At 34.2% G+C, this 18,272-nt stretch overlaps 1 protein-coding gene, 1 long non-coding RNA gene and 1 pseudogene across 4 annotated transcripts in view; 2 read left to right on the top strand and 1 right to left on the bottom strand.

Moving 5' to 3' along the window:
* Brwd1 (bromodomain and WD repeat domain containing 1) overlaps positions 1 to 18,272 on the bottom strand; it is a 120,724-nt gene that overhangs the window by 27,274 nt on the left and 75,178 nt on the right. For 2 of the 3 annotated variants that reach the window (XM_076868094.2, XM_076868093.2), the window contains exons 25-35: positions 16,577 to 16,701; positions 15,870 to 15,952; positions 14,964 to 15,075; positions 13,956 to 14,017; positions 6,679 to 6,834; positions 6,396 to 6,516; positions 5,101 to 5,226; positions 3,661 to 3,733; positions 2,745 to 2,786; positions 957 to 1,103; positions 218 to 370 (exon numbers count right to left, since the gene is read on the bottom strand). In XM_076868094.2, coding sequence (XP_076724209.2) covers positions 218 to 370; positions 957 to 1,103; positions 2,745 to 2,786; positions 3,661 to 3,733; positions 5,101 to 5,226; positions 6,396 to 6,516; positions 6,679 to 6,834; positions 13,956 to 14,017; positions 14,964 to 15,075; positions 15,870 to 15,952; positions 16,577 to 16,701 — 1,200 coding nt within the window. The remainder of the gene's footprint in view (positions 1 to 217; positions 371 to 956; positions 1,104 to 2,744; positions 2,787 to 3,660; positions 3,734 to 5,100; positions 5,227 to 6,395; positions 6,517 to 6,678; positions 6,835 to 13,955; positions 14,018 to 14,963; positions 15,076 to 15,869; positions 15,953 to 16,576; positions 16,702 to 18,272) is intronic. The other variant, XM_076868092.2, reaches the window with a different exon arrangement.
* The window catches only part of LOC143408397 (uncharacterized), a 51,134-nt gene that overhangs the window by 27,739 nt on the left and 5,123 nt on the right, over positions 1 to 18,272 (top strand). The window lies entirely within an intron of this gene.
* On the top strand, positions 11,594 to 11,885 carry LOC143408018 (U6 snRNA-associated Sm-like protein LSm8 pseudogene; annotated as a pseudogene).

Genomic DNA, 18,272 nt, shown 5'->3' with positions numbered 1-18,272 from the left:
TAATTCTCACCAATCTTCATTTATTCAGTAAACTTTAAGAGATTATGACAAATATCAATTGTTAAAAGGAAAAGAACTGAAGCTCTTTGGGCAGCAGCACAACTCTGCTCTTCAGAGTAGTCTTATATTCACTTACTTGTAATATTACAACCTCTACCCAATGAGTGGGAAAACACAGACCATTAATGATTTTTTAATAAACCATTTTAAAATTTACCTTTGATCTTTTGTTTGGTGTATATGCTTTTGCATTGCTAAATATCAATCGGATGTCTTTGCAAAATTCCAAAGGGCTGTCATAATTTCCGGCTTCCAGGGTTTCCCTTACAGTTCCAAAATCCATCGGAGTATCTATAATATCTCGGTAGTCCTAGGTTTTAAAAATAGTTAGTTCACAGATGCACTTTATCAGATCTCAGGAATATTCAAAATGATGGGAGCTGGGGGGTAGAAGCATCTTCAGAATTCATGACTGTTTAAAAAAGGTCCAGACACAAAGACAAGGTACAAATAGATCAAAATATAGATTATTTTCGTAGTAGGACATGGGATGGTTTCATGTCCTACTTTAATATTTCTATAATTTCCAACCTTTCTACAATAAATCTGTTGTTGTGATCTTTTATTTATTTATTTGTTTGTTTGTTTTTAGGTCATCTTTCCTATGTGTATAGAGTAAAATTTTATCTAAGTTTTCCTCGGGCTTCTGTGCCTGCTTAGATAATAGATAAACATAATAGATAAGCACATAGGGATCTCTTATTACTATGTAATACTGGATAACTAAGTCTAAATCCTTAAATGAGAAACAAGAGTACCTCTACAGCTAATGGTAAGAGAAAATGTTAACATAAAGCCTAGACCTCATACTCTTTAAGGTTTAATTAAATACCCTATTCAAACCCCCTCTTTCCCAAAACAAGAAAAACCCAAACATTCAAACAATGGAAACTTACTGGATACTCAACCAAATCAACAGGTTGTCTAAATGGTTCAGAATCTTCACACTGAAAAATTAAGTTCACCAGTTCCTTACACTGTTTCTTCCAGTTGCTTTCTACATAACTGGTAGCTGTGTTGCTCCTTACTTTCCAACCATGGACCTAAAAATACATTTATAATACTAAATTTTCTTAGGAAAATAATCATTACACTATGACATGACTGATAAAAATCCAATTGTGCTGTTTATTATTTTCTATATTGCATCATAAGAACTCTGGCTGCCTTAAAACAGGTGCAGAAGTGCACTGCACACCTGCAATCCCAGAGACCTAGGAGTCTCAGGCAAGAAGATTCCAAGTTCAAGGCTAGCCTCAGCAATTTAACAAAGCCCTATCTCAAAATTAAAAAAAAAAAAAAAAAAAAAAAAAAAAACACAAAAAACTGAGGATGTAGCTCAGTGGCAGAGTGCCCCCAGGTTAAATCTTCAATAATGGAAATAATAAAATTTTGTAAATAAAAAGTACAAAATAAGTACTAGCTACTAAACGTTTGGGAGTCTACTTAGAAATTAAACTATATGAAAATGACAAATTAGATGAGACTGACAGGTCTCACTTCTCAAAATTATTTGGAACAAGCATACTGTAAAACAAAGTAACATTTGACTTAAAGAAACTTCAATTTAAGGAGCACTTAAAATTTAAAATGATAAGGTTAGGATGTTTTAATCATTTTTTATGAATGACTTATTTTAATTAACCTGTCACAGCAGAATTTAAGAGCTATATTGACATCCAATTATACTCACCTAATTTCCTAAACTTATTTTCATACCTTCTTTTCCATTTCCTTAATCTCTCCTTCCCAAGAAATTAAGATTGTGTGTGTGTTGCTAGAGATTAAACTCAGGGCCTCACACCTGACTAAACTTCATTTTATTTTGAGACTGGGTCTCACCAAGTTGTTCACGCTGGGCTCAAACTCACAAGCCTACTGGCTCAGCCTCCCAGTAGCTGATATGATAGACATGTAGAACTGTACCTGCCACAAATGCTTAAGTTTAAAAAATGATTCAGTCACCAAATCCTGGTGAATTTTTTCCTTAAAAGGCCTCATCATCCAGGCTGGGGCTATGGCTCAGTGGCAGAGCACTTGCACCTAGCATGTATGAGGCACTGGGTTCCATCCTTAGCACTGCATAAAAAAGTAAACAAATAAAGGCATGCTGTCCATCTACAATTATTTAAAAAAAAAAAAAAATTAAAGGCCTCATCATCTTCCTTTTTCCATTCCAAGAACCATCTAGGTTCCCATGCTTCATGCTACATTCTCAAAATGAACTAACTCATCTCCTTTAATACCTATCTTCTTAACCTTCAAATTCTACTCAACCGTTTGGGCTATGCAATCACTTCCTTGCTTTAAATTTAAATAAAATCCTTGGGTTTCAGTATAGCCCTTATCTGCTCCTAACCTAATGCATCCGGTCACCTTACTCATGCCCGCATTCCACCTCTATGTAAGCATGCCCATGAATGTGCACATTTCCCAGTTTCTGTCTTTACTCTGGTATCCACCATGCTTCTGATTGTCCTCATCCCACTCTGAGAACACAGCTCAAATGACAACTCTCACACTAAACATTTCCTAACTAACCAATGTTTAGTGATTTCTCATTTCTCAAAAATATTCAATTTCTGATCAATACAACTTTTGAAAGACAAAACCTAAAATCTGAAGGCAAAGATTCGATTTTAAACAAAGAACACCACAAAAGTCAATCACAAAGAGTAACTTACTCTCCTTCGTCCAGAAGATGTTTTAGGAAGATCACTATCATCCTAGAAACAAAATCAGAGCACCCTAAGTGTTTTTGATTCTAATTAAAAATATACAAACACTGCAGTAAAAAGTCACTTTATTGCATTTCCTAACCAACAAATGCACAAAGCAGCTTCACCTTTGCATTTTTAACTCTACCCAGAAACACATAGCTTCCTATAGTTCCTGCATTTTGTGTTTCATGAGTTTTCTTATTCCCTAAATCTCTTATTAGTACATTCGTTTTTATTATGTTACAGTAAACCATAATAAGAGTTTGTGTAAAATCAACATTATAATAGCTTTAAAGAACATCCTTTCTGCAACTCCATTCCAAAACTGAAATATATTATGAAGAGAAAGTACACCCACTGTTGCTATTTGTTGCTATTTCCTACCACTTTGGGCAAAGGATATACAGGCACTCTTGAGCAGGCCATTGGTTTTTAATTATGATTAAACTCAATGCTCAGATAATGGTCTTATAAAAACAACAACAACAAAAAGACTTTCAAGGTTTTTTGTTTGTTTGTTTGGTTGGTTGGTTTTTTGGTGGTGCTGGGGATTGGACAAATGACCCTGTGCATGCAAGGCAAGCACTCTACCAACTGAGCTATATCCCTAGCCCCCAAGGTATTTTTGACAATATACCTTTAACTAGCTAAAATTTGGAAAGGGAAATATTTTGACTCATCACTCATTGGCTAACAAAATTACATCAACTAATCCTCTAGATGAAAGTTTAAAAATTTTTAATCAAATGTCCTATATTCATAGTTTATTGAAATACAAGAAAAAAATCAATATTAGGTTACCAACATCTTCTACTTCCCTCATTTTTAAATTATCATTTGAAACTAATAAAAGCAATTGTAAAATTAACACACTTCATACCAAATCCTCAGCATTTTGCTCATCATTTTCAGATGTGTTAGATAGTTCTGAGATGTTTGTACAGTCTTGATTCCTTTAAAAAAAAAAAAAAAAAAGAAAAGAAATTCACATTAATAGTATGCAAATCTAGTTTCACACTATACATTAAAATAAAAACAGGTCCCCAACCTATTTATACCTAATTTCAACAATAATAATTGACCCAATCCTCTGTGGGGAAAAAACTGGCCATCTTTAAATCCTAATTTAGAACTGTTTCTCTTTTTTCCATTTAAATTAATAATTTCCATAAATTAAGCTGGTAATCCAGAAAAAACATATGCATGGCCTCACTTGGCTGACTGCATAGATGAGTTTTTCTAAGTATCAGCACTAAAGATATTCATACAGTATAGGAATACATATAGGTGATTTGAGATCAAAGCTAAGGAAAAAGGAAGTAGAAAATAAAACAATATCATAGCTTGGGCGGGGGGAGTTAAAGTATGGTTAGGTCTAGGTATAAAGATGATAAAAATGGGTATGTGATTTTCCTTAAGCAGTAAAGGTGATCCTGAGAAGAGTTACATGAGTCTGGGTACCCAAGACTCAGGACACAATTAACCAAAGTAAACTGAAAGCAGTCCATTATCCTCTAGCATTTAGCTAGATGTTGAAAATGATGACACTGTCTATAAATTATTTTCTCCAATATCTGATTCTTAGAAAGTATTGTCATAGCTACATGAAGAATTATAATTTATGATTTAAATCATAAGAACAATGAAGCTGACTTGTTTGTCCAATGTATGAAAGAATGCACAGGAAAACATTAGAACCCGAGTCTCAATGTCTATTTCACTTTTCATTCTTTCATTCCAAACTGACTTCCCAGTGGAATAAAATGTATGGAATATTCACATATGTACAAATACTTTCACAGGACATAATCCAAACTTATCATTAAAAAAAATTAAGTATAAGTATTAAAGTAAGTAATGAACATTTATAAAAATGATGAGATCACGAGAGAAAAGGGGAGACTGAGGAGCAGGCAGAAAAGTAAGAAAACACAATGTAATGGGGAGTCCAAGTTGGCTAGTGAAAAATTAACAAGAATTTTGGTGTAAAAATAAGTAAAATCCAAGTAAATTCTACATTTTATCAATACTATTTGTACCATGGTTAATTTTAATATTTTATAAGCATGCCATAATTGAGTAAAATGTTAACAAAGACATACTAGATGAAGGGTATATGGTATCTCTGCGATATAAAAAGTAAAAAAACAAACTGTTCCATTTCTTGTTCCTTTACTGAAATTATAATGAATATATGAAGAAATGTCATCTAAAACAAAACACTAGAGAAGAATATTTCAGACCTTCAAAAAGTTAAAAACGAGATGGTTACAAGATCATACCCTGCAGTTACTTTTACACAACATATGAGATCACTTACTTAATAAATTTTAAAAGTTGGTCAGTTATCTTCTTAGCTGATCTTGCAATCACACTTTCAGGTTCATTAAATGTTCTGGCATTATGTTCTATATATCGGACTTCCCAAATTAATGCAGATAGCCTCCTTCAAAATAAAATAGTCAATTTAGGGCTTAGAAAATGAAGACAAAAATCCAGTTTTTAAAAATTAGCATATTAAATTAATATGGCATATTAATGAAATCATTAAATGAAAATTTATAATGAATAACCTCCTAATATTACCAATTTGATCGCTGTCATAAGGAATTATATTGGACAATATATTGAAAGTAATTTAAGGACCAAAATCCTAACAGACCATTTAATCACAGACAGAAAACCAGCACAGCAACCTCTTTTCACAATGCCTAGTTACCTTTTGAAGCTGTTAAAAGTCAATGCAGAAAATGTGTTAAAGAACACTGACAGCCTTGGTTTCACTATAAACTGGCTGAAGTGGTTTCTGACTCGTCTGAAACCACATTCCAGTATATGACTACAGAAATACATACATACATACACACACACACACACACACACACACACACATACAGTGGGCTCAAGATGACTTTTGTGCAATGGTATAATTTCTCAAAAGAAGTTTTTTTGAATCATAAAAAAATAAAATACCATCAATTGCTATAAAAATCATTATAAAGACAAAATCTTACAATTATCATGTTCTACAAGTCAAAGACAAATGCTTCAAAGATCAAAGTCTAATGACCACATTTTTAAATGAAGCAGTCAAGCAGGAATTTAAATATACAATATCTAGCTACTTAACTATTTCTAATAAAAACACAACTGATGATTGAAGGAAACATGGTGTTTCATCTAATGCCTGGCTCTAGCCACAGCTGTCCAAAGGCAATCTCTTGGTCAAAGAGGAGAATGAAACAAAATGAAACAAAATCATGTTAATCAGCTCCCAAAACTAACCAAAGTCACCGTCACTATCCACTATCTTTTATCTTAACCTCACTGTGGCCAAAGACCTTCTTTTTTTTTAAAGAGGGGGGAGGGGGGAGGGGAGGGGGAGAGATGGGGGGTAGGGGGGGATAGGGAGAGATGAAAAGAGAGAGAAAGAGAGAGAGAGAGAGACAGATTTAATATTTATTTTTTAGTTTTCGGTGGACACAACATCTTTATTTTATTTTTATGTGGTGCTGAGGATTGAACCCAGCGCCCCGTGCATGCCTGGCGAGCACATTATCGCTTGAGCCACATCCCCAGCCCCAAAAGACTTTTTAAAAGTAATTTTCAACTAACCTGTAAAATCGATTAACAAGTCTCATCCGGATTGTGTAAAGATCAGTTGGATAAGCTATTACAGTGCAGTACTTCGGATATGTACACAGATCAACTGGGCCTGCAAAAGCTGCTGCTATATCTGTAAGGGAAGGCAGACGAGTTTTATTATGAAGTCCATTACCTCTAAATAATATTTTTCTACAAACCAACAAGTTTAACAACAACAGAAACTGGTTTAAGAACATAACTTCGGTTAGGTTACTATTTTGAAAAGGAAACTACCACCCCACAAAAAACTTACCAAGATTCAAAAGTTGATCTATACCACTAATAATCCGGGCACATTCTTCATCTCTCGATTTCTGACCCCATTCTCCATCTTGTGGTTTATACAGCAATTTCTCTAGCTCATCTGCTGTGACTGAAATACTTGCTCCTAATTCTTCAGGTGGATCAACTATGAAACCCATTTAAAAGAGAAAGGGGTGGGGGTTAGAAATCATCCCAAAAAATGTACGCATGCCATATTGAATTCAATTTTCAAAGTTCATAAATCAGATTACTTCCACAGTCAAAAATACGAGTGCAAAGGGTAAGTACTGGGGGCATAACTAGAACAAATTATACTCATTCATTTATAATTATATTAAAATAAATTTATAGCTATTATGCACCCATAAAAATTTTTAAAACTAGTTCAACTTTTTAAAACTTATTGAGACAAGAAAGCTGTGTAAGTACAACCTACCCATCCTAGTAAAATTTAAAATAGAGGGCTACCATCACAGTCTCAGTCTTTCTTCAGGGAGAAACTAACTTAGAGATCACTGAAAACAGAAAATGAATTTGACAACATTAAGTTTCAAAATTTAGTCAAGGGGCTGGGGTTGGGGCTCAAGCTAGAGTGCATGCCTAGCATGTGTGAGGCCCTGGGTTTGATCCTCAGCACCACATTAAAAAAATAAATGAATAAATAAAGCTTAAAAAAAAAAAAAAAACTTAGTCGAAATGTGATTTTCAAAAACAAGACAAAGGTATAAACAAACATCAAGTTCATCTTAAATGTTAAACAATGAATGAATTTTTTAAAAGGCAAATAAGGTAAAACAATTTCAATATGACAAATGGCTAAATTCCTTAATTTAAAGGAATACATAAATGAAGCAGAAAGGGTGTTGCTGTTTTTTGTTTTTTTTTTTTTTTTTAACTTCTAATCAGCTTACTAAACACGGGTTCCATCACAGCCAAGGAGCACCCTCTACTGGGTGCAATCACTAGAGTTACTCAGAGCACTGTTCTACGGCAGGCAGGGTCTCTGGGACAGTGGCTTTCAAACCACATAGTGGGCAGAATGTTATAGGAGGTCTTCTAGAAACACAGCAGTTAAAATCCCTACAAACACATTTTGTACAGCACCAGTTGCTTCATTTTTTGTTAATATTCTTCACTTCAAAGTTTTGATCTATGAGAACTTTTATATTTTCTTACTAGTGTAATGATGGGATGCAAAATTTATGAATAATTCCTATTACAAAGAAAAATTATTTGTTTTTTATTTTCTGCAGGACCAAGAAACAGGACAGAAAGGATATTCCACTGCTCTAGGCCAAAATTTTTGTATTTTACAATCTATTCCAGAATAATATTTTATCTATTCAAAAGGAAATAATATTTTACCTATTCAAAAAGAAAGCTAAAGAGGCTATATGAGCAAGAAACAAAGTGCTCAAAAAACACTGATTTACCAAAGCCAGAATCTGAATTTGAAACACATCTAAACTACCCAAAAACCACGATACTGGTCAAGTATTTAACTTCTGTCCTGATTTACCCACTTGCTAAAAGGGGATAACAAAAAGTTACTACCTCACAGTATTATTCAGCACAATGCCCCAAATGGAGCAGGTGCTCAGGAGTTAGCTACGATGTTTTTAGTTTGTTTCTGAAAAATGACATAACAAGGACTGCATATATCATACATGCTAAAACAAAACAAAAACCCAAGTTATTAAAACAATGGTTTTCAAGACAAAGAACATTAGACAAAGGACAGGAATATCACAGAAAATAAAACAAAGGAGGTAAGCCCTACAACACACCATCTTGCCTAGGGAGAAGAACCCAGGCCATGGTACAAGGAGCAAGAATGAAGGTAGGGCCAGAGGAGTATCTGTAGCCAACAGACAGAACTGAGAGTTCACAGAACAAAGCTTGGTGAGGACAGAGCTGCAAAGGGCTCCATGACAAGTGTTCCTTTTACTAGTGATCAGCCTGCGTATGCATAAAGGGGAAATGTGGGGAGGGGACAGGGACAAATTAACAAACAAATGAAAGAATAAGAAATAATGAGACAAGGTACTCAAAATGCTCAAAATGGCCAGAAACCACACGTGCTTCTCACAAGCTAGACTGGAAAACTTCAGGATTCAGAACCATGGACTGACTACATAACCATGGACAGAGCCAGGTCAATAGTGGGAAATAATTAGTTCCAGGTAGAGCACTGCTCCAATCTCACCTAACAAATGTAAGCATGAAAATTTTTTTCAACAAAACTGTCAGAGAACAAAGTATATTTTAAGGAATACAAAAACACTCAACCCAACAATGTAAATTCAAAATGTTTGGGATCAAGTTAAAAAATTATAAGGCATAAAAAATAATCAGGAAATATCTATTATGAGAAGTTTTAACCAACAGGGACTGTCAAAAATAAACATGATAAAGAATAAACATGAACACTGTGATATTTTTCATATTCATAGGGAAAAAACAGTATCTGGAAAGTATGGAAGGGAGAATCACCAAAGTCCAACTTCCAGAGATGAAAATAATATGACATGCAAACTATATGGGATGGTAATAAAATAAGAAAACATTTGTAAACTTGAAGATACAGCAATAGAAACTATACAAAATAAACAGTAAAAAGACAACACAGTAGGGAAAAAATAAATAAATCCCATAGACACTATATAAAAGAAACAGAAGAAACCATGACCTGAAAAAAAGTAATGAATAACAGAAATGACCAACAAGCAAATATAAGGATAGCAGTATCTTTAGACATCAAAGAAATACAAGTCAAGATTGTAGTAATACCTCACACTCATTAGGAAGGGAAATGGAAGGAATTTAAGGAAAGGAGGAAAAAAGGACTGCCCAGGATGTAGAGAAATTGGAACCACATATACTACTGTTGGGAATATAAGATGGCACAACTGCTTTGGAAAACATCTTGGCAGTTCATCAAAAGGTTAAATGCCACATGACTCAGTAATGCCATTCCCAGGAGTCATAAGAACTTGTTCGTGATATTTATAGCAACTTATTTATAACCCAAAGTAGAAACAACCCAGATTTCTTCAGCTGAAGAATGGATAAATAAAATTGTGGTATGTCCATACAATGAATAATATTTGAATATCAATAAAATGTAGTATCTTGGCTTCTAAATACCATTCTCCAATAAAATGAACCACAGCTTCATGGAATGATAGCTACTCCACAGCTAGAACAAGGAAAATACATTTTGAGTCTTAAACACCTGTGTCAGAAAATAAAAAAATCCTCAAAAACGACAAAAACAAAGGTCAAAAGACATTGGAGCCAACTTGAAGGGTCACCCAATGGTCAAAACTTTTACAGTGTGGTAACAAACTAAATAAAGGACAGCAACTGAATAAAACTTATTTTAAAAAAAAACAAAAAAAAAACCTATACACTAGTATAAACAAATAAGGAAGGAGAAGATGTATCTTAGAATTTCAACTACTATTATGTAAAAGAAATAATGAAAACAAAATCACTGCTTGGCAAAGACCATCATAATTACTTCAGGCAAGAATCAATAATGGATGCTAAAATTAGGGAGTGGATGAAGGATGAGAATACCTTGTTTATAGCACATAAATATATCCCCAGGAGACATTAATTACAAACCTTACAGACATAACCTAAATCCAATAGCTCATCCAATCATACAACAGATAAAACGTGCCTCCCAAAATAATGCACTAAAAAGGATACCATCACTTGTCTGAAACTTTTGCTAAAGATCCAAAAGCTGGATTTCATTAAACAGAATCAGACTAAACTGAACTAAGGGATGTTTTGTTTTTTTTTTTTAAGGGATGTTCTTAAAATTACTCAGTACTCTTCAAAGACATCAAGGTCATGTAAGATGGTGGAAAATAAGGGATCTCATAAAAGGGGACTGACATGACAATTAAATCCAACATGTAAAAAGACAGAGGAAAAAAATAATAAAATTTAAATAAACCCTATAGATCACATGGTAGCACCAAGTAGATAATTTCCTGGTTTCCAGTAAAACCTTCTATGTATTTATACTAGAATGTCTCAAACTTTCATAAAGTAACATAACTTAATATTTATCGGCTACACTCTTTTATGCTATTATATTTGACCATTTGGAGCCCCTTCAAATTGGCTCCTGTGTCTTCTGATCATTGTTTTGTCATTTTTGAGCATTTCTTTACTTTCTGACACAAGGAGGTATTCTAAGTCTCACCTTGTACTTTCCTTGTTCTAGTTGTGGAGTTGGCCATTATTCCATGAAGGTATGCTCCACTTTGTTGGTGAATGGTATTTATAAAAACCAAGGTATTTCTTTTTATTGACGAACAATAATTCATTGTACATGTTGACTATGTAAGATAGGAAATCCAGGTATCAAGAAATTTTCTGCCCAATTTTTGTAATATTTTATAAGAATGAATTTTTTTTTAATGAACAGTTTTTTAAAATGCAATAAAGTGAAAAGCTTCTTTGGGGGGGGGGGGGCGGGATTCTAGAGATTGAAAGCAGGGATGCTTTACTACTGAATTACACAACCAGCTCTTTTTATTTTGACATGGGGTCTAAGTTGCTCAGATGGCCTCCAACTTCTAACCTTCCTATCTCAGATAAATTTATAATCCATAATTCTCATAAATGGAAATGATACTTTGTCATTTTATTAGGCATTTCCATATCAATATTGATATGTGAGGTGTTCATATGCTCCTTGTTTTTTTGCCTGCTCATGTCTTTTGACAATTCTAAATGCTTATTGGCCTCATTTACACATGAGTTTTTTATAGAAGTTATGGAGTGTTTTCACTGATCTGTAATATCCTTTAAAATGAAGCAGCCAAGCCTTTATCTCTGTCAACTGCACTACTTCATTGCCGGCAACCTTTGGCCCAAGTAGCATGACGCCCACAGTGGAGAACTACATCAACTGCACTATTGCTGTTTTACTTCTGATGGCAGAATGATTGTGGGAACACTGAAAGGCTTTGATCAGATCATTAATTTGATTTTGGATGAAAGCCATGAATAAGTATTCACTGAGCTCTTCACAGGGAGTAGAACACTGGTACTAGGACATACATTCTAAGAAGTGACAATGTTGTAGTAATTGGAGACAATGCTGCTCAGACAGATTCTGCATTTGACTTTTGGAATATTCCAGCAGAATCTCTAAACTCTGTAGCACACTGAGAAAACTACATACATTAGGCATCTAAAGCTTACACAGAAACCAATTATTCTGAGGAAGATATATAAAATTTTTAGGAATGAGTAATAGTGAATTTTGACTTCATATTGATTCACTGTAATATATAAATAAAAATATTTCTACATTTTTACTGAAAAAATATTTTTGCCTAAATATCAGTATGGTAGCTTGGTTTTATTTTTCTTTTAAATGATATGAAAATCTAATGATTTTAAAAATGCAGAAAAACTGGTACTGATATTTTAATATTTATGGAAAACTACTTGAAAAGAGAAATGTTTGCATTATATAAATTGTGCACACAAATATCCTTAATAATGCAAGCTTAAAAAAAAAAAAATGAAGCAGCTGCAAACAAACAGCAGTTAAAAGCACTAGTTAGAGCCAGATAGTGTGAGTAAGAATCCAAGTTCTTACCCTTCCTAGATGTTTGACTTTAGGCAAGTTATGTAAAACTGAGCCATGGGCTGGGGATGTAGCACAGTGGTAGAGTGCTTGCCCAGCACGAGTGAGGCCCAAGATCAATTTGGGGGTCATAGGGAAGATGCCAACAGGGGTGGAGCAGGAGATTCTGCCTTAATTACATCTTAATTATATCTGTAAAATAAAGCATCAACCTCAGAGCAAGATTAGGCCAGTTGATAAGATGAAGTTCTTAGCAGAGTAAGAAATCAAAAGAGGTTGGGTTTGTAGGGTTCATTAGCACATTACCTATAATCCCACCGACGTGGGAGGCCGTGGTAAAAGGATCACCAAGTTTGAGGCAAGCCTCAGGAACTCAGCAAGATCCTATATCAAATTTTTAAAAAATGAAAAGGACTGCAATGCAGCTCTGTGGTAAAGTGCCCTTGGGTTCAATCCCTAGTATTGCCCCCAAAAGGCTGGGTCTTATTTGTCTACTATATGCTCACACATTATGTCTTCAACTAATCACCATTTTTAAGGTACTAGGCTCAAAAGAAAATCTAAAGTCACTGGTATCTTCAACAGTGCAGTTATTAGAAAAAACTATTTAAAAAACTCCATATTTCCAAAATAAAGTGGACAAAGGTTGATGGAGATATAGTAGAATAAAAACACGAAGGAAAAGTGTTGGCCCTGGGACAGAAACAGCAAGAATCTCATGGAGGAAAGAGTTCATGCATCTCCAAGCAATGGGTTACAGAAGGACAAGAATGTTGGTTTTTTGTGGTTGTTAAACCAACAATCTCTTGCCTTGGCCCCAGACTTGCTGGGATTAAGGGTGTGCACAACCACTCCCAGGATGGAAAGACAAGCCTTTTTATTTCCCCCCCACCCCAAGTTTAGTAAACACTAATGATAAAAGAAAGCTTAGTAGTGAACATTAGGTAAGAGAAATACAGCACCCTTTCAAAAGATTAAGCAAGAAAGAAAAAAATTCACCAGCATAAATGTTCAATAAAGCCAAATGAAAAGTACAAGAGAAATGAAGAAGGAAATTAAAATTACTGAAGGAAATGAGCTAAGAATAAATACCACCTTCAAAAGGTGGCAGTTGTGGAACAACACACTCTGGAAGGGCAAGCTTTCACAAAGAACACACAATCCATAGGAAGGTAGAGGGAAAGCAGAAGACACAGGGAAATCAACTCTGATCTTTCACTTGACAGAATAACAATAAAGAAAAGGAAGTGGAGGACACATGAAAGAATCTCGAAGAGTTTAAAACATGGTGGTGTATGCAGCCATAGCAGGCTACTAAGAATCAAGCTGGAATCCGAGATCAAGAATGAATGAGAGAGGGGCTGCAGTGGTGGCTCAGTGGTAAAGCACTTGTCTAGATGTGCAAGGCACTGGGTTCTATTCTCAGCACCACATATAAATAAATGAATAAAATAAAGGTTTATCAATGTTTTTTTAAAAAAAGAATTGAGATATATGTTAATTCTATTGTCTGAGTACTAGGTTTTGAGTGATAATTTGAACATACTTACAAAAAAACATAGTCATGCTCTATCTAGTATGTGCAACAGCAAGATAAATTGCAAACGATATAAAGATAATGAAAATGTTTTCATTTATATATATACCATTATCAGGAATTGGTTCCATGTCCCATGGGCTTAATTTTTCAATTTCAGTATTGTCCCACCTGTTTAAAAAACAACAAAACTCTGGTTAGCCTTTTAATGAAAACAAACTGATTACATAATAACAACTGTTATAAAGTAACCAAAAGAATACAAAATATGAAAATTAACCACACTGCATCAAAAAGATTTTAAATACTAACATGAAATTTTTTAGAAGGACACATTATGAATAGAGTAAAAAAGTATGTCAGGTTTAAGAAATCCAGATATCCTCTGTGGCCCATACCCAGAATTAAGTAAAGGATAAATCAGAGTCAGGATTCACAGGATAAACTTGGTACCACAACCCAACAGTCTTCATGCCACAGCCAATTGATATCAAAGATGTTTTTAAAAAGATTGATTATATGTATTTCTGAACATATTTAACTGACAGTATTAGGTAAAAAGAAAATATCAAGTGGCTACAGAAACTGTCTCAGGGAAGTAAGCAGAACCTAAACCAACAGGAATTTTATTGGAAAATAAAAGGTGCCCGTCTGCAAGACATTTTGGAGGTCAGATTGATAAAGACTTAAGAATGGGGCTAGGATTGTGGCTCAGTGGTAGAGCACTTATCCAGCATGTGTGAGGCCCTGGGTGATTCTCAGCAGTGCATGTAAATAAATAAAAGTCCACTGACAGGAATGATGGTGGAATGAGTTAGACACCATTACTCTAAGTGCATGTATGAAGACACAAGTGCTGTGAAAATACTGTTTGTACAGTGATTTGAAAATTATGCTCTTGTATGTGTAATATGAAATGAACTGCATTCTGCCATCATGTATAACATATTAGAATAAATGATTTTAAAAACATACCAATAATTATTTTTTTTAAAGTCCATTGACAACTAAAAAAAATATTAAAAGGACAAAATTATATTTAACCAGAAATACATTAGTCATACAACAACCTGCCACACTAAATATTTAGATGGTTGGTTTTCATCAGTATACAAACCTAACAATGTAACACTGGAAATGACTATCAGGATACTGTGGTTGATATGGCTCTTGACTTAACACTGTTCCAAACCACCAAGCATCATCAATTATAGATCGGAACCTGTCACCTGTAAGAGAAAAGATCTAGTCTGAGGCATCTATTAACATTTTTTCTCTATAAAATATTATATTTAAGGCTGTGTTGTGGCTCAGTGGTAGAGCACTTGCCTAGCATGAATGAGGCACTGGGTTCAATCTCTGGCACCACATAAAAATAAAAACAAATAAAATAAAGGTATTGTGTCCATCTACAACAACTAAAAAAAAAAAAAAAAAATTTAGATAAATAGATTTTTTAAAAGGTCTGAATTCCTCAAGACACTGCATTTAAAAACTAGGTTATTATAGCAAAGGCAAAATATTTTTTCACATACAGAACATGTTCAGTGTAAAATCTGAAATTATTTTCAATCTCTGGATCATTTGAGAACCTAAGACAATAATATAAATGATTTAAAATAATTTATTTATTAGGATAAATAATTTATTAGAATAATTTTTTTAAAAAAACATACCAATAATTATATCAGTATCCCATTAAAGATAAAAAGATGTAACATATTATGGAGAGATCTGAAAGGAAATAATAAGTCTAATCTATTGTCAATGTGTAAAAATAATCTTCTCCCAACACCACAAACCTTAAAAATAGGAGAAAAACTGATTTGCTTTAAAAAAGTCTACACAGGATCAGTACCAGTTAGTACTAAGTCCTCGGCAACATATATGTGGAGGTCATTTATGTTTCTATCGAGAGCTCATATGTTTATATATACCATAATTAAGAGTGCTACAACTAAAAAGGTAGAACAATGAAATATTAATTTTTGAGGCTATATAAAATTGAGTAGGATAGACTTACAGGACTGCCAATTTCTCTGTCTTGCTTCATCATAAAATTGACGCAATACAAGAAAATCAATAACATCTGGCATATCATGATATCTAAACAGAAATAAAAATTATCACACTGTCTACACAATAGATTACAGCTGAAAGCAACACTGTGCAAAAGAAACATAACAGTAGCTATATATGTAATTTAAACTTTTTCCCAGGCCATAAAAGTAAAAACAAAAAGCAATGAGTTTTCAATAGTCTATTATATTTCACCCAACATACCTAAAATACTATTACAGTATGTAAAGAGATATTTTACATTCTTTTTCTTCACTCCCAAGTCTTTGATCAAAATGCAGTGTTAACAATTCAAATCAGCCACACTTAAGTGTTCAAATGCTAAATGATTAGTGCCTTTCATGAACAGCATAGGTATAACAGATGGTTTATCCTAAAATTATCTCAAAGAATAAAGGCAATTTCTGGACAGATCCGAATTCTCCACCCGGGCAAGTGAATGTTTTCTTGTTTTGTTTTGTTTTGTTTTGTTTTTAAAAAACTGCTGCTGCCCAGCTGCTGAAAGACCCACATGACTACCAATGGTTCCTTCACCCCCATCTGGGCTATCCATAGGTTCTACTAGGGATCATGCAATAAAGGGAAAGGATATGCTCATTAGCAAAATAGAGAAACCTAAATTCAAACAATTCCATTAAAAATAGTACATACCTTATAGAGAATGATTTATCCATAAGTCTTCCAGTTGCTGGATCTATAAATGCTAGTTTGAGGCAACAGAGTGTAGGAGGCCCAACCTCATATCGTATTCCAACTATTTTAACCAATTCTTGATCCTATAACAGACATTTAAAAAAAAAAAAAGTGGTTAAAATAAAGCAGCTCTTTCTTCCTCTGGAGATGGCCCACATTCTCCCTTGAACGTGCCTGTTTTCCTATATAAACCTATCTCTGCCTCTGGAGAAAATAAATTAATAAATTACAATCATTTTGCTAATATCCCCAATACAAGATATTTTATACATTTCAAATATAAGAACTTTAGGAAGTAAGTATAGACACTCTAGAAAATATATGAAAGTACAAGAATAAAAGCACAAATTACCAATCAGCTTAGCATTTAAAGACAGTCACTGTTAACAGGACTTATTTCCTTTTGGCTTTCTTCTCCTTGTACACAGATTTTCTAATATAAATTTTGTACTAGACATTTTTCACCAAACTAGGGGGGAAAATACTAAAATTCATATAATTAATTTTTAAAAACCACCTCTGGGTGTGGTGGTGCACACCTGTAATCCCAGTGGCTCGGGATCATGAATTTAAAGCCAGCCTCAGCAACTTATCTAAACACTAGCAACCCAGTGAGATCCTATCTCTAAATAAAATACAAGAAGATCAGGGGATGTGGCTCAGTGGTTGAGTGCCCCTGGGTTCAATCCCCAGTACAAAAAAAAAAAAAAAAAAAAAACCTCTGAATAGCAAAAGCATTCTTGATCAAAAAGAATAGAAAAGAACTACCTGAGGTCAAAGCTATCATAAGCAAAGCAGCTTGGTATTAGTATAAAAACAGACACACAGACCAATGATTCCATAGAGAACCTAGAAGTAAAAACACATCCAGCCAACTGCTCTTCAAGAAATGTGTTAAGAACATAAACTGGAGGGGGCTGAGGTTGTGTCTCAGTGGTAAAGCATTGCCTAGCATGTGTGAGGCACTGGGTTCAATTCTCAGCACCGCATAAACATAAATAAAGGTCCATTGACAATTAAAAAAAAAAAAAACTGGCTTTGGGACAGCACGGTGCCACATGCCTGTAATCCCAGCTGCTCGGGAGGCAGAGGCAGGAGGATCCTGAGTTCAAAGCCAGTCTCAGCAATTTACTGAGGCACTAAGCAACTCAGTGAGACCCTGTCCCTAATAAAATACAAAATAAGGCTGGGGATGTGGCTCAGTGGTTCAGTGCCCCTGAGTTAAATCACCAGTAACTGCCCCGCCCCCGCCCCGCCCAAAAAAAAAAAAGAACCTATACTGGAGAAAAAACAATCTTGTTGATAAATGGTGCTGGGAAAACTGGTTTTTCACATACCGAAAAATAAAAATAGACTCTCTCTCTGAAAATTTAAAAAAAAAAAAAATTGAACTCAAAATGGATTAAAGATTTAAATATAAGGCATGAAACTACTAGGAAGAAACACAGGGGTTAACACTTCAGGACACTGGAATGGGCAAAGACATCTAGGAGATAACCCCAAAAGCGCAGGAAACAGATGTACAAATAGACAGACACAATTAGAAACAATAAAGCTTCTGCACATCAAAGGAAACAAATCAAGGGAGCAATGAGAACCTGCAGAATAGATGAAAATATTTGCCAAATGTCCATCTGTCATAAGTTAATAATCA

Source organism: Callospermophilus lateralis, chromosome 10, assembly GCF_048772815.1.
Source record: "Callospermophilus lateralis isolate mCalLat2 chromosome 10, mCalLat2.hap1, whole genome shotgun sequence".
NCBI classification, from domain to species: Eukaryota; Metazoa; Chordata; class Mammalia; order Rodentia; family Sciuridae; genus Callospermophilus; species Callospermophilus lateralis.
This window is presented reverse-complemented; position numbering and strand designations above follow the sequence as displayed.